The sequence below is a fragment of the Budorcas taxicolor genome, chromosome 1 (assembly GCF_023091745.1).
Source record: "Budorcas taxicolor isolate Tak-1 chromosome 1, Takin1.1, whole genome shotgun sequence".
Taxonomy (NCBI): domain Eukaryota; kingdom Metazoa; phylum Chordata; class Mammalia; order Artiodactyla; family Bovidae; genus Budorcas; species Budorcas taxicolor.
The window spans coordinates 107,122,291-107,136,000 of record NC_068910.1 but is presented as its reverse complement, the minus strand read 5'-3'; the positions used below and the strand labels follow the sequence as shown (position 1 = coordinate 107,136,000).

The window sequence follows — 13,710 nt, the reverse complement described above, 5'->3', positions numbered from 1 at the left end:
AACTGAACTGAACTGAACTTACTAACACCATATCACATTACCTTCAAAGTATTATCTTTTAGTCCTTTAATGTTGCCCTCTTTGTCTCTAACTCATATCACTGTGTATTATGTTTCCATTTCTGGTAATCCCAGAAAACTCTGTTCACTACCCCAAAGCCATTTAACTTAGACCAGTCACACATGTTTGGGTTTTCCTGTTGAAACTTTGAAAGCAGATCTCAACCATCTTTTTATTCTTTTTCCTTAACAAAAGGAGTATCCCTTGTTACTCCAAAGGAATACCCTTTGACAAACCCCAAATAGGAGTAAATAGAACAAATTTGTTGAGACTATTTTGGCAAGGCAAATACAGTTGCCCTAACTACCAGTTTTCTACCTCCCAGCCGGTAATAGTTCACCACCAAATTTTATGTTGCACCCTCAGTAATTCATTTCTCTTGCTGATATCACCATCTTCTGCTCTACATACTTTATTTTACATGTTTGTTGCATCACTCAGTCTATTTCTTTTTTAATATTTAGTTAGTACTTATTTGACTATGCTGGGTCTTAATTGCAGCTGGCAGGCTCTTTCAGTTGCAGCATGTGAACCCTTAGTTGTGGCATATGGGTTCTAGTTACCTGATCAGGGATTGAACCTAGGCCCCCTGCTCAGAGTCTTAGCCAATGGACCACCAGAGAAGTCCCTCATTCAGTCTGCCTCTTTGTGTTCTGATATAATTTCCATTTTGTCAATGCTTTTAAAAAATAAACAAGCCATATTTCTAGATATATTCCCTTTTTTGCCCTTATTAACACATTCTGCTAAATCACAGAAATTTGAAGCTATATCATCTAAATTCCATTGATAAGATATGTCTCCCATGTATGCATTCATGTTAAGTTTCTTCAGTTGTGTCCAAGTCTAGGTGACGGACTGTAGCCCACCAGGCTCCTCTGTCCAGTGGGATTCTCCAGGCAGGAATACTGGAGTGAGTTGCCATGCCCTTCTCCCATGTCTCCCATAACTTGCCTCAAAAAACTTCCACTGTCTCAAACCAAAGATTAGTTTTCAGTTACCTTAGCACCAAAACCCCAAAAGACCCTCCTGACCCATCCTTCTGCACAAGGGTCATTTAATAAGACCACTGTAGATTTCAAATGTAGAATGATAACCAAATTCTTAAGATGGAATAGGCTTACCCATTGTTTATTTACTCAAATTATTACCCAAGTTCACCTAAATTTAAGCAAAAAATACCAAACAAGTGAAGTATCAGCACACATAACAGCAACATGACAGAGGTCTTAGATACCCAGATACAGCTTCCAAAGTCATTCTCTGAATGCAAATTGTTGCTGTGTGGCTTTTCCCTAGTTGCGGGGAGTGGAGGCTACTCTCTTTTGCAGTGTACAGGCTTCTCATTGTGATGGCTTTTCTTGTTGCAGAGCAGGGGCCCTAGCGTACCTGAGCTTCAGTAGTTGTGGTTCCTGGGCTCTAGAGCACAGGCTCAATAGTAGTGGCACACGAGCTTAGTTGGCAAGTGGGATCTTCCTGGACCAGGAATCGAACCCATGTCTCCTGCATAGTCCAGTGGATTATTTACCACTGAGCCACCCAGGGAAACCCTCACATCCACTTTTTAGTGCATCTGCATTCTACAAAACACAGACTGTACAATAAACAATTTTAAGATACTTGACATACAATATATTTAGGAACATTTCAGAGCAGCAATCAATTTGTTCCCACCCTGCTTAGAATTTAATTTATCCCAAGTTGATGCATCTCTTGAGTTGACATGACAAGGCTGTATAAATGTCAGTCCCTCAGGGGACCATCAAACTGGAGGAAAATGCTGCAGTTTAACTTAGCCTTTATTTCCAAGGTAATGTGTGGATTTTGTTGAAAACAATCCTGATAAAACCATGTATTACTTGTGCAATTGTGAAGATATTAAAAGATATTATAACATATACGGTAGTTCCCCCTTATCACAGTTTTGCTTTCTGCAGTTTCCATTACCCAAAGACAATGATGGTCTCAAGATATTAAATGGTTGCAGAAATAAATAATTCAGAAGTTTTAAATTGTACACAGTCTAAGTAGCATAATGAAATTTCACACCATCCTACTCCATCCTTCTGGGATGTGAACCATTCCATTTGCCTAGCATGCTGCTAAGTCACTTCAGTCGTGTCCGACTCTGTGAGACCCCATAGACGGCAGCCCACAAGGCTCCCCCATCCCTGGGTCTCCAGGCAAGAACACTGGAGTGGGTTGCCATTTCCTTCTCCAATGCATGAAAGTAAAAAGTGAAAGTGAAGTCGCTCAGTCCAACCCTCAGCGACCCCATGGACTGCAGCCTTTCAGGCTCCTCCCTCCATGGGATTTTCCAGACAAGAATACTGGAGTGGGGTGCCATTGCCTTCATAGACACTATCATACATGCTGTATACGTATACACTTCCCATCCCTAGTCACTTAATAGCTGTCTGGATTATCAGATTGGCTGTTGCAGTGCTTATGTTCAAGTAACCCTCATTTGACTTAATGTTGGCCCTTAAACACAAGAGTAGTGACATTGGCAATTTGGCAACGAAAAGCCATAAAGTGCTTCCTTTAAGTGAAAATATGAAAGTTCTCAATTTAATAGGAAAAAATCATATGCTGAGGTTGTTAAATTGTATGGTAAGAACATTCATGAAAGTGTAAAGAAAGAAAAAGAAACTCTTGTTGATTTTGCTGTTGTACCTCAAACTGCAAAAGTTACAGCCACAATGTATAATAAGTACTTAGTTAAGACTGAAAAGACATTAAAGTTGTGGTAGAAAAAAGGAAACAGAGTTCAAAACTAATAGCAGTTTCAAGCATCCACAGGGGATCTTGGACTGGATTCCCCACAGATGAGGGGTGACTACTGTAGTTGTTTTTGCAAATACCTCAAATAAAACATGTTGTACCAGGTACATTAAGAGATAAATGTATTTACCTGTACATAAATGAAAAGTATTTAAGATTTACTTTAAAAACACCAATAGTAAATACAGAAAAAATATTTTATTCAGAAAGAACTTAAAATGTTAAGGAAACCAATTTAGTTTATAAAATAAGTTTCAAAGACTGAAATTGCTACAAGTCACCTACAAGAATGGATAGCTTTTGAGGTTTTTTAATCATGTGGGATATTTTTAAAATAAGTTTTATTATTAGGGCTAATTTGAAATAATCTTGAGACTATACAAACAAGTTGACTTTTTAAAATAATATTTATATGATAAATTTAAATGATAAAAGAAATTTACCACATGCTTATATTTTTAGATAATATTTTTAGTATATTTATTGGAACTGTTGAGATCTAAAATGTTTTTAAAATAGTAGAACAACAAGCATATTTAGTCTTAAACAATTTAAACTTCATTCTCATTTTGTGTAACTATTGTTCCTAAATGTATGTGCTAAGAAAAAGCAGATTGTCCAAGGAACATTGTTTTGCTAACAGAGGATTTGAATTATTTATGTCTACTTAATACTTCTGAAATAAACTGAAATATATATATATATATTCCCCCCATCTGTGAAGAATCCATTCCAAGACCCCCTGTATATGCCTGAATACATATATGAACACATCCCAAATTGAAGTACATTAGTGGTAGAGAATTCACTGACACAAGTTTTCACCCATATCTTTACATACTAAAGTGAAAATGAAAGGGAAGTCGCTCAGTCATGTCCGACTCTTCGCGACCCCGTGGACTGCAGCCTATCAGGCTTCTCCGTCCATGGAATTTTCCAGGCAAGAGTACTAGAGTGAGGCCAGGTTCTTACCTCTGATCTAGGCTCCTTGCCTTCCTCCTACTAAAAACTTTCTTTACTACTTCCTTCTGCTAAAAACTGATAGGAATAGTAATGCAACCAAGGCTGATGTCTGAGATTGCTTTTTATTACACTCAAATATTCCTAAACTTATAAGTTATTGAATATCATGCTATATTATGCTACAGACAATATTCCTCATAAAAATAGTATGTAGAGTTACAAGTAGGAGCTGTGGTTAATTTTGATCCTCCATTCTTTAATTCATGCCTGCTTCCATTTTTCTTCCTAAGATCCACCAAATTTTTAGAACCTTTTACTTTATCCTAACTTTTATCACTAAACAATACATTTCTCCTCAGGAATGTATTCTGTCAAGAAGTAGACTTTTATCCATCTACTGTAGTTATTGTGCATGGAAGAGAACAGTGACACTTTATTACTGGCAGGGCCAGAGCAGTGAACTGGGGTAAGGAACTAAGTGCCTAACCCTATCTGCCAGTCTCTGAGCTGTTTCTAGGAAACTGTCAATTACTATCAGGAATTTTTTAAGTCTCAGGAAAATGGTTAATTTGCAAAAGCTTAGTGTCTAGATAAAGATGGAGCACAGTGTTTCTAAATGAGCTAGTTATAGGTAAGTTACCAAAATTTTACTGGCCCCATATCCAAGTAAAAAATAGTAGGAAGTTCACAGACCATGCTGATCTCTAGTTCTCTGATGAAATGGCAGAGCCATGGCAAATCTTTAGGAATTGGGGCATTTTTAGAAGACAGTAGAAAACAAATAGTTTGAAAATTGTCTAGCAACTATTCATTTCTTCATTATTCTTTTCAAAGCACTTATAACCTCTTTGTTTCTCAGGCTATAAATAAAAGGATTTAGTAGAGGAATTATTATTGTATAAAATAAAGAATATATTTTGTTGTGATCTTCAGAGGGACCAGACCCAGGACGCACATACATGAAGAAGAGAGTGCCATAGAACAAGGAAACAGATAGAAGGTGGGCACTGCACGTGGAGAAGGCTTTGCTCCTGCCCTTTTCAGACTTCTTTTTCAGAATGATAAACAGGATAAAGGTGTAAGAGACCATGATGGTCATAAAAGTGAAGACTTGTATAAAAGCTGAAAAGATAAACACCAGAAGTGTATTAAGTGTAGAATCAGTGCACGAAATTTTGAACAGTTGTAAAATTTCACAGTAGAAATAATGTATTACATTGGTCCTACAGAAAGTTAATCTGAATAACAAACCCACATGAATGGTTGAATGCAGAAAACCAATGAAATATGAAACACCTATAGACTGAATACAGAGTCTGTTGGACATGACTACTGAATAAAGCAAAGGGTTGTATATGGCTACATAGCGGTCATAGGCCATGACCACCAGGAGGAAACATTCTGTGGTGGCAGTAGACCCAAAAAAATAAAATTGGGTCAGACAGTCAAAGAGAGCTATTACATGATTCTTTGATAAAAAATTTGTAAACATTTTTGGAGTCACGGAAGATGAACAACAAGCATCTGCAAAGGCCAAGCTGCCCAGGAATGAGTACATGGGGGTGTGAAGATGGGGGTCCTTCCAGATGAGAAAAATCAGCCCAAGGTTGCCCACCATGGTGGTGAGGTAGATGCCCAGGAATACCAGGAACAGGGGGACCTGCAGCCCTGGGAGATCTGTGAGTCCTGTGAGAACAAACTCCGTCACCAGAGTCATATTTTCTTTTGCCATATCTGACCAGCTAATCACTAAAATGAAAGAATAAGTGAGGGAAAATTAACAAAAGGATCATAAAAACAGTGGATTGTTAAGTTACTGACATGGTAGACATGCTTCTCATTTAATTAGTAGTTCTTAATTTTTACCTTCACTTATCTACTTTTATATATATTCAAAGTTATCTGTAATAAAATGTTTTAAAATTAGATTCACTTAAATTGATAGGTAAATTTGCATTTACCAGATTCAAATGGAAATCCTTTTCAATCTAACATGGATAACTTACAGTTTTTAGAATTGCTTGAACTCATTGAAATTCATATGGAAGAAAATAACTTCTCTTTCTGCCCAAGAAAAATATAAATGTGGAGTAGTCTAGAATACCTTAATTGATGTTGAACAATAATGTAGAGACATGATAATCAAAACATTAAGATAGTGGCATAAGAAGAAGCCAGAGGATCAGTGAAACAGAAAAGAGAACTCAGAAGTGGGTTCCAATATATATGGGAATGTGGCATGAAACAAACATGATATTTCAGTTCAGTAGGAAAAGGACAGCTGATTTAATGGGTTATGCTGACACTCTTTGCTATCTGTGTGGAAGGATTAGTAAATAAGGTTAGTCTCCTACCCTACACCATAGATATTGTCTTAAGTAATTGAGAAGACAGTGATGTAACATAGGGAATAGAGAAATTGTTGTCCAAGAGAAGGAAGCCAGTAAAATAGATAGCTTGAATGCATAGCAAAACAATATCCAACAGAGTCAAAGGGTATATAATTAGTTTGGAAATATATCATCCATGTATATGAAAGACATAGATTTATGTCTATAATATAAAATAACTTAAGAATAGATTTAAAAAGCAAGCAATCTAATAGATGAATGAGTAAATGACAAGAATAAGCAAGTTTACAGATGAAGAAATCAAAATAACTAAAAATAAAATAAAAAGATGCCCAAATTTCTATGTCAAAAATGCACACATGTGAACAAGAACAAAAACAAAAATGGAAGGATACTTCCTTTCTCATATACCAGAATAGCAGAAATAAAAACAAATAAAAATACTCAACATTGACTAAAGTGAGAAAAGTGTTACTTTCATATGTTACTTGGGGAACTATGAATTGCAACAGCCTTTTCTTGAAAAGCAATTTTATGCAGTCCCATTTAAGTTTTTAAAATACATATATCTTTTCATCTATCATTTATATATATGTATATATATATCCTAGAAATAAAAGCACTGCTATGCAAAGGTAAATATACAAAGAATATTTACTGTATTATTGTTCAGAGTAGCAAAGACCATGCTGTTCACAGGGTTCTCAAAATTGGGAAAGGAGTACATCAAGGCTATATATTGTTATCTTGCTTATTTAATTTATATGCAGAGTACATCATATGAAATGCTGGGCTGGATGACTCACAAGTGGAATCAAGATTGCTGAAGCAATATCAACAACCTCAAATATGCAGATGATACCACCCTAATGGCAGAAAGTGAAGAGGAACTAAAGTGCCTCTTGAGGAGGGTGAAAGACGAGAGTCAAAAACCTGACTTAAGGTTCAGCATTCAAAAATGTTAAGATCATGGCATCCGGTCCCATCACTTCATGGCAAGTAGAGGGGGGAAAAGTGAAAACAGTGACAGCTTTTATTTTAATGGGATCCAAAATCACTGTAGGTAGTGACTGCAGCCACAAAATTAAAAGACACTTCCTCCTTGGAAGAAGAGCTATGACAAACCTAGATAGAATATTAAAAGCAAAAATATCACTATGCCAACAAAGGTCCATCTTGTCAAAGCTATGGTCTTTCCAGTAGTTATGTACAGATGTGAGAGTTGCCATAAAGAAGGCTGAACACCAAAGAACTGATGCTTTCAAATAGTGGTGCTGGGGAAGACTCTTGAGAGTCCCTTGGACTTCAAGGAGATATATTTCAAAGGAAATCACTCCTTGATGTCCATTGGAAGAACTGATGCTGAGGCTGAAGCTCCAATACTTTCTCTAATGAGAATAGCTGACTCACTGAGGAAGACCTTGATGCTGGGAAAGATTGAGAGCAAGAAGAGAAGGGGGTGACAGAGGATGAGATGGTTGGATGGCATCACCGACTCAATGGACATGAGTTTGAGCAAATTCTGGGAGACAGTGAAGGACAAGGAAGGCTGGCACGCTGCAGTCCATAGGATAGCAAAAAGCTGGACACAACAGCAAAGACAAGATGCGGCAACAGTGAAATGGGTAAATAAATCAGAGTACATTCATATTATGGGATATAGTTCAATCATGAAAAAAGAACTCTTCTACCTAATTTTAATTTTGGAATTTCTGCAATGTATAATTATTGCAGAAGAGCAAGATCCAAAAAAGTATAAAATGTGTGGTCTCATCATTGTAAAACTAGCAATGTATTTTTTAAATCTCTATTTTTCATTGAGAAACATGGATAATAAACACTAAATTTATAGCTCTGGTTTTTCTGGAGTGAGAGTAGAGATAGTAATAATTGAAGTAGAGGGGAGTGAAAGTCAGAATAACAGTTCCATTAGAAAAGCAGCAAATATATATAGAGAGAGATATATATCTGATATATATATAGAGAGATATATATCAGAAATATTAACTGGAAATTTAGAATCTTAAGAAATACTTACCCTGCATCAGTTGGCTCAACTCTTTTTAGAATCTGAAATAACCAAATCATTGCTATCCTGTAATGTATTAATATAATTTAATTAATATAATTTAGACAAAAGTAGTAACTTTTGTGAATTTTTTTTTCAAGAGTTACATAGCAGAGTCTTTTAAAGTTACCTTTAGACTTTAGCGTACATACTCATGATTCCATGAAATTAAATTTTTATTATATATAATAAGCCTGAAGCCAGAATTCCCATTCTGAAAATTACAAACAAGTTAACTTTAGGCTTCATAGCTTGTCTCTCAAATTTTAAAACTTCATATTTATAAAATAACCCCGGATTTTTTTTCTATTTTTCATTCTTCTGTTAAAGTTTCTTATTAAGAAATATCAACAAATGTGTTATCTACACAGCAAAAATTCTAACTGAAATATTCATGTTTAGACATAGATTAACTTGCTTGCCCAGATTTTGTTTGCTGACTTGAAAAAGGAAAAGACCTGTCTAGGGTTTTAATGTCTTATGTAGATATTTTCTTATCATACAGGCAAATTACAAAGCTATGATAATGAAAATATGAAAATGTCTGCATCCTCACCCAGCTCCTGTAAAATATGGGAAACTGAAAATGTGCTGCTTTTCTCAAAGTAATATAAAAGGTACAGAAATGAAGCACAATTATTTATGGATGGCTTTTTCTTGGAAATGCAAAACTGGAAGAATATAACATTTCTTTCTCTTATTTGAAAACCCATTCTTAAAAAGTTTTGAAATTTCTTTAATGTTTCCAAATTATTCCCAGTAGGTAGGATAAAGTCAAAGTTGTTCTACTGGGCATTGTAAGCTAATCATCAAATCATTATACACTTCTAGTTATAACAATTAAAACTATCCATTGTGTCCTCAAGGTTCACTTTGGGGACATGTTTAAAAATATCACTGAACAGGGTAGAGAATAAACTTGTTTGCCTTCCTCTTTTTTTTTTTTTTTTTTTTTTGATGCTTCCACTCCCCAACTACCTGACTTGCTTACTTGAAACTCCCAAAGGTACCTTAGAATTAACATGTCCAAATCTGAAATTATGATCTTCCTCTATTCCGCCCTCAAATCTGGTATTCTTCCAGTGTTTCCTGTGTCACAGAAAATAGGGTCACAAACCAAGAGTTCATCTGTCAGTGAAGTCTTAAATCCAATATTTCTTTTTATGCAGTCAGTACTAAAATCTAAAATACATTCATCTCTTGCCTGGCTTATTAAATAACCTCCTAACTATACGATATGCATCTCTTAACACAGTCATCCGATGTATTTTCCACACTGACACAGGACTGATTTTTATAAAATGTATACTGTTTCACTACCACACCATAATACATGCTTGCCCCTATTTAAATGTTATTAATAATTTTTCATTGCACATAAAATGACAGCTGAAGTTCTTTTTTTAGTTTTTTATTTTATATTGGAGTATTGTTGATTAACAATGTCATGTTAGTTTTGGATGTACAGAAAAGTGATTCAGTTATACATATACATGTATCTATTCTATGGACTCTGTGGTTGTGTAACTACACACTGTAACTACTGGCTCTGTAGTTGTGGTGCACGGACTCTGTAGTTGTGGTACATGGACTCTGTAGCTGTGGTGCAGGGACTCTGTAGCTGTGGTGCAGGGACTCTGTAGTTGTGGCACACAGACTCTGTATTTGCAGCACATGGGCTCGGTTGCACCCCAGCATGTGGGATCCCTGTTCCCTGACCAGGGATCAAACCCATGTCCCCCACACACACTGCAAGGCAGACTCTCAACCATTGGAACACCAGGGAATCTCCATTACCCATTTTAAATATAGTAGTGTGTACGTATCAATCCCAGACTCCTGATCTATCCCTCTCCCTGACCCTAACCCTCTGGTCACCATAAGTTCACTAAGTCTGTAGGACTGTTTCAGTCAACAACTGAAACTCTTAAGCTTCATATTCACATCCCTGTACTGAGAAATAAGCCCAATAATTAACTGGATGCAGTTAAGGAATTTTATTGCATTGTATGTGTGTATTTTTTTACAGAACGTTAACTGAACTTACAGATATTTTTCAATATCTAAGTAAACTGACAAAATAGAAGTTAATTTCTCATTCATGATAAATATAAATCACATGTTCCTAATTGTTAGACTATTCTATCCCAACTGATGATTCAAAGTTCTAGACTCCAGCTTATCATTCAGGCATTTTCCACAGAGAAGTTTCAGTACTGCTTCTGCTTTAAGCCTTGGCATTTTGGCCACGAGACATGTGGGATCGTGGCTCTCCAGCCAGGGATTGAACCTGCACCCCCTGCAGTGGCAGGCGAAGTCTTAACCACTGGACTGCCAGGGAAGTCCCCACATATAACTTTCTTCAGTGATTGTGTTCTCATCTGGATCAAGAGGAAGGAGAAATTTCACGGGGGATTCCGACTGTGAGGGGCTTATGAGCTAGAAATAGCATATCACTTTCAATCCTAAACTCAATCATAATACTACAGTGAACTGAAAAGGGAGACTGTGTATCTGGGAAGAAAAGAACATGGATTTGGTTATTGGCTAATTATTTCTTCTACTGTACTTCTTCTGATTATCATTTACCTTTTTTACCCTTCTTCTTGAAGCTTCCTCAATGGCTCAGTAAGTAAAGAATCTGCCTACAATGCAGGAAACACAGCAAACGTGGGTTGGATCCCTGGCTCCAGAAGATCCCCTGGAGGGGGAAATGGCAACCCACTCCAGTCTTCTTCCCTGAAAAATCCCAAGGACAGAGGAGGCTGGTGGGCTACAGTCCATGGGATCACAAATGTCGGACACAACTGAGTGACTAAGCACAATCACTGGGCAGCACTACACGACACTCCTGAAGGGAGGTACCTTGTCCGGCTTATGGACTCCACTAGATTAGACTAGACTAGACCCGCCTTCTTATGTATAGAATACTCTTGGCCTCTCAAGGCAGTCAAACCCAATTCCTATTTTGTCCCTAACTCAATAAAAAGCTGGGATTTCAAGCTGATACTTTGTTCTCTCCAGCAAACTCAGCTATGGCTCTTCCTTATGTAGATACCAATAATTTTAAAAAATATTATTTTGCATGTGTTATAATTACACACGGGCTTTCATGCATGGCTCAGTGGTGAAGATTCCACCTGCCAGTGCACAAGAGATGGGTTCTTTCCCTGGGCTGGAAGAATCCCCTGGAGGAGGGCATGGCAACCCATGCCAGTGCTCTTGCCTGGAGAATCCCATGGACAGAGGAGCCTGGTGGGCTATAGTCCATTGTGTTGCAAAAGACTGGAAAATGACTTAGCAACTAAACAACAACATAATTACACACTCCCAAAACATAATTTTGTAGTTTTTCTGTCATCCAATGGAGCACATGAACTTTAAAACGTATCCATGGAACTTATCAGTTTAAATTAACATTATCATCTTATAATGCACCAATCTGCTGTTTAACAAAATGTCCAGAAAATAAATGTTTCTTCAAATATAGAGCAAAAGAGCTAAGTTATTCCTAGAGCACGACCATCAATTTATAACATTACCCACCCCAGATAAATATAAAACACTTATAATCCTCATTTCCATGGACAGAGGAGTCTGGCAGGCTACAGTCCATGCGGTCGCAAGTGTCGGACACAACTTAGCAAGTAAACCACCACCATCAACCCTCATTCATGATTGGTATTGGAAGAATACATTTTTCACACATCAGTAGCCATATATCTCATACCAGATATTGTATTGAATTATTCTATTTAGTAAGAGCAGCATATTTGCAAAACAACGGTAGGCAATGCAACATGGCTAAGTTTTTGGTTTCTACCATTTTCATCCATCCTCTATACAGTTTTGCAAAGTCTAGGATGGTAAAATAAATAAGAATGTAATGAGGATCACACTGTCACAGGCTTTGAGTTTCTGAGAATCATACTAGTTGAACCAAAAATACCTGACATGCTTCTCTGAGATGCAAACTTTTCCATTGAGTGAAGCTGGACAGTTTGCATGGGGAAGATCCTAAATGACTAGTTGAACAGAACTGCTTGTTCTAAGGAAGTTTATGCTAAAGAAGGTCACAAGTATTTGCAAGTCCTTTAAATTCTAGAGGAAACCACAGTCTAGCACTGCCTTTATCTGAGGTGTTTTGAATGCCTGCAGGATTGAACTATTAGTATTTTTTAAATGTTAAATCACAGAATCTCTGGGGGAGTGGGGGGAATGTATATATTTATACAACAGACAATCTTGTGTTGCAAAAATTTCCACTGACAAACATTTAGGATATGGAAATCTTACATGAGGTTCCCTAAGAAAAAGAGCAAATTGCATTCACCGTGGACTATTATGGTTTGTTCATGCCTTTCAAACCAAACAATGATTCTCCTCCTTAGCTCCTTAGCTTAGCAGTAAAATCATCTCCAAGATATTATTTATGGGCCTAGAGGAAATTTTTAGGTAATGCTATATTTTGCTTTGCAATAGTGGAAACCAGGACTAGGGTTTTTATTTTTATTGTAGTATATCAGATTTACATTACTGTGTTAGTTTCAGGTACACAGCAGAGTGATTCAGTTATCTTTCTCAGATTATTTTCCACTATATGTTATTAGAAGATATTGAGTATAGTTTTCAATGATGTAGAATAAATCCTTGTTATTTACACCTATTTTATGTATAGTAGTTTGTATCAATTAATCCTATACTCCTAATTTTCCCTTTCCTCCTTTACTTTCCCATATGGTAACCATAAATTTGTTTTTTATTCCTATGAGTCTGTTTCTGTTTTGTATATAGATTCCTTTGTATTATGTCTTAGATTCCACTTATGAGTGATATATTTGTCTTTGTCTGAACCACCTTACTTAGTATAATATACTCTAGGTCCAATTGTTGCTGCAAATGGCAGTTTTTATTCTTTTCTATGGCTGAGTTATTTTCCTAAAATATCTTTAGTCAATCATATATTGACAGGCACTTTGGTAGTTATTTCTATGTCTGGGCTATTGTAAATAGTGCTGCTATGAACACCTTACCTGCCTCCTGAGAAATCTGTATGTAGGTCAAGAAGCAACAGTTAAAACTGGGCATGGAACAACAGACTGGTTCCAAATAGGGAAAGGAGTATGTCAAGCCTGTATATTGTCACCCTGCTTATTTACCTATATGCAGAATACATCATGTGAAATGCTGGCCTGGATGAAGCACAAGCTGGAATCAATATTGCCAGGAGAAATATCAATAACCTCAGATATGTGGATGACACCACCCTTATGACAAAAAGCAAAGAAGAACTAAAGAGCCTCTTGGTAAAAGAGGAGAGTGAAAAAGTTGGCTTAAAGCTCAATATTCAGAAAACTAAGATCATGGCATCTGGTCCCATCACTTCATGGGAAATAGATGGGGAAACAGTGGAAGGTGACAGACTTTATCTTTTTGGACTCCAAAATCACTGCATATGGTGACTGCAGCCATGAAATTAAAAGA

General features: G+C 36.6%; 1 protein-coding gene across 1 annotated transcript; it reads right to left on the bottom strand.

Annotated features, from left to right (window-relative positions):
- Positions 1–4,615: 4,615 nt before the first annotated feature.
- LOC128048034 (olfactory receptor 5AC1-like) lies at positions 4,616–5,539 on the bottom strand. Its single transcript, XM_052640492.1, has one exon. It carries the CDS (start codon positions 5,537–5,539, stop codon positions 4,616–4,618), a length of 924 nt encoding a protein of 307 aa, XP_052496452.1.
- Positions 5,540–13,710: the final 8,171 nt, after the last annotated feature.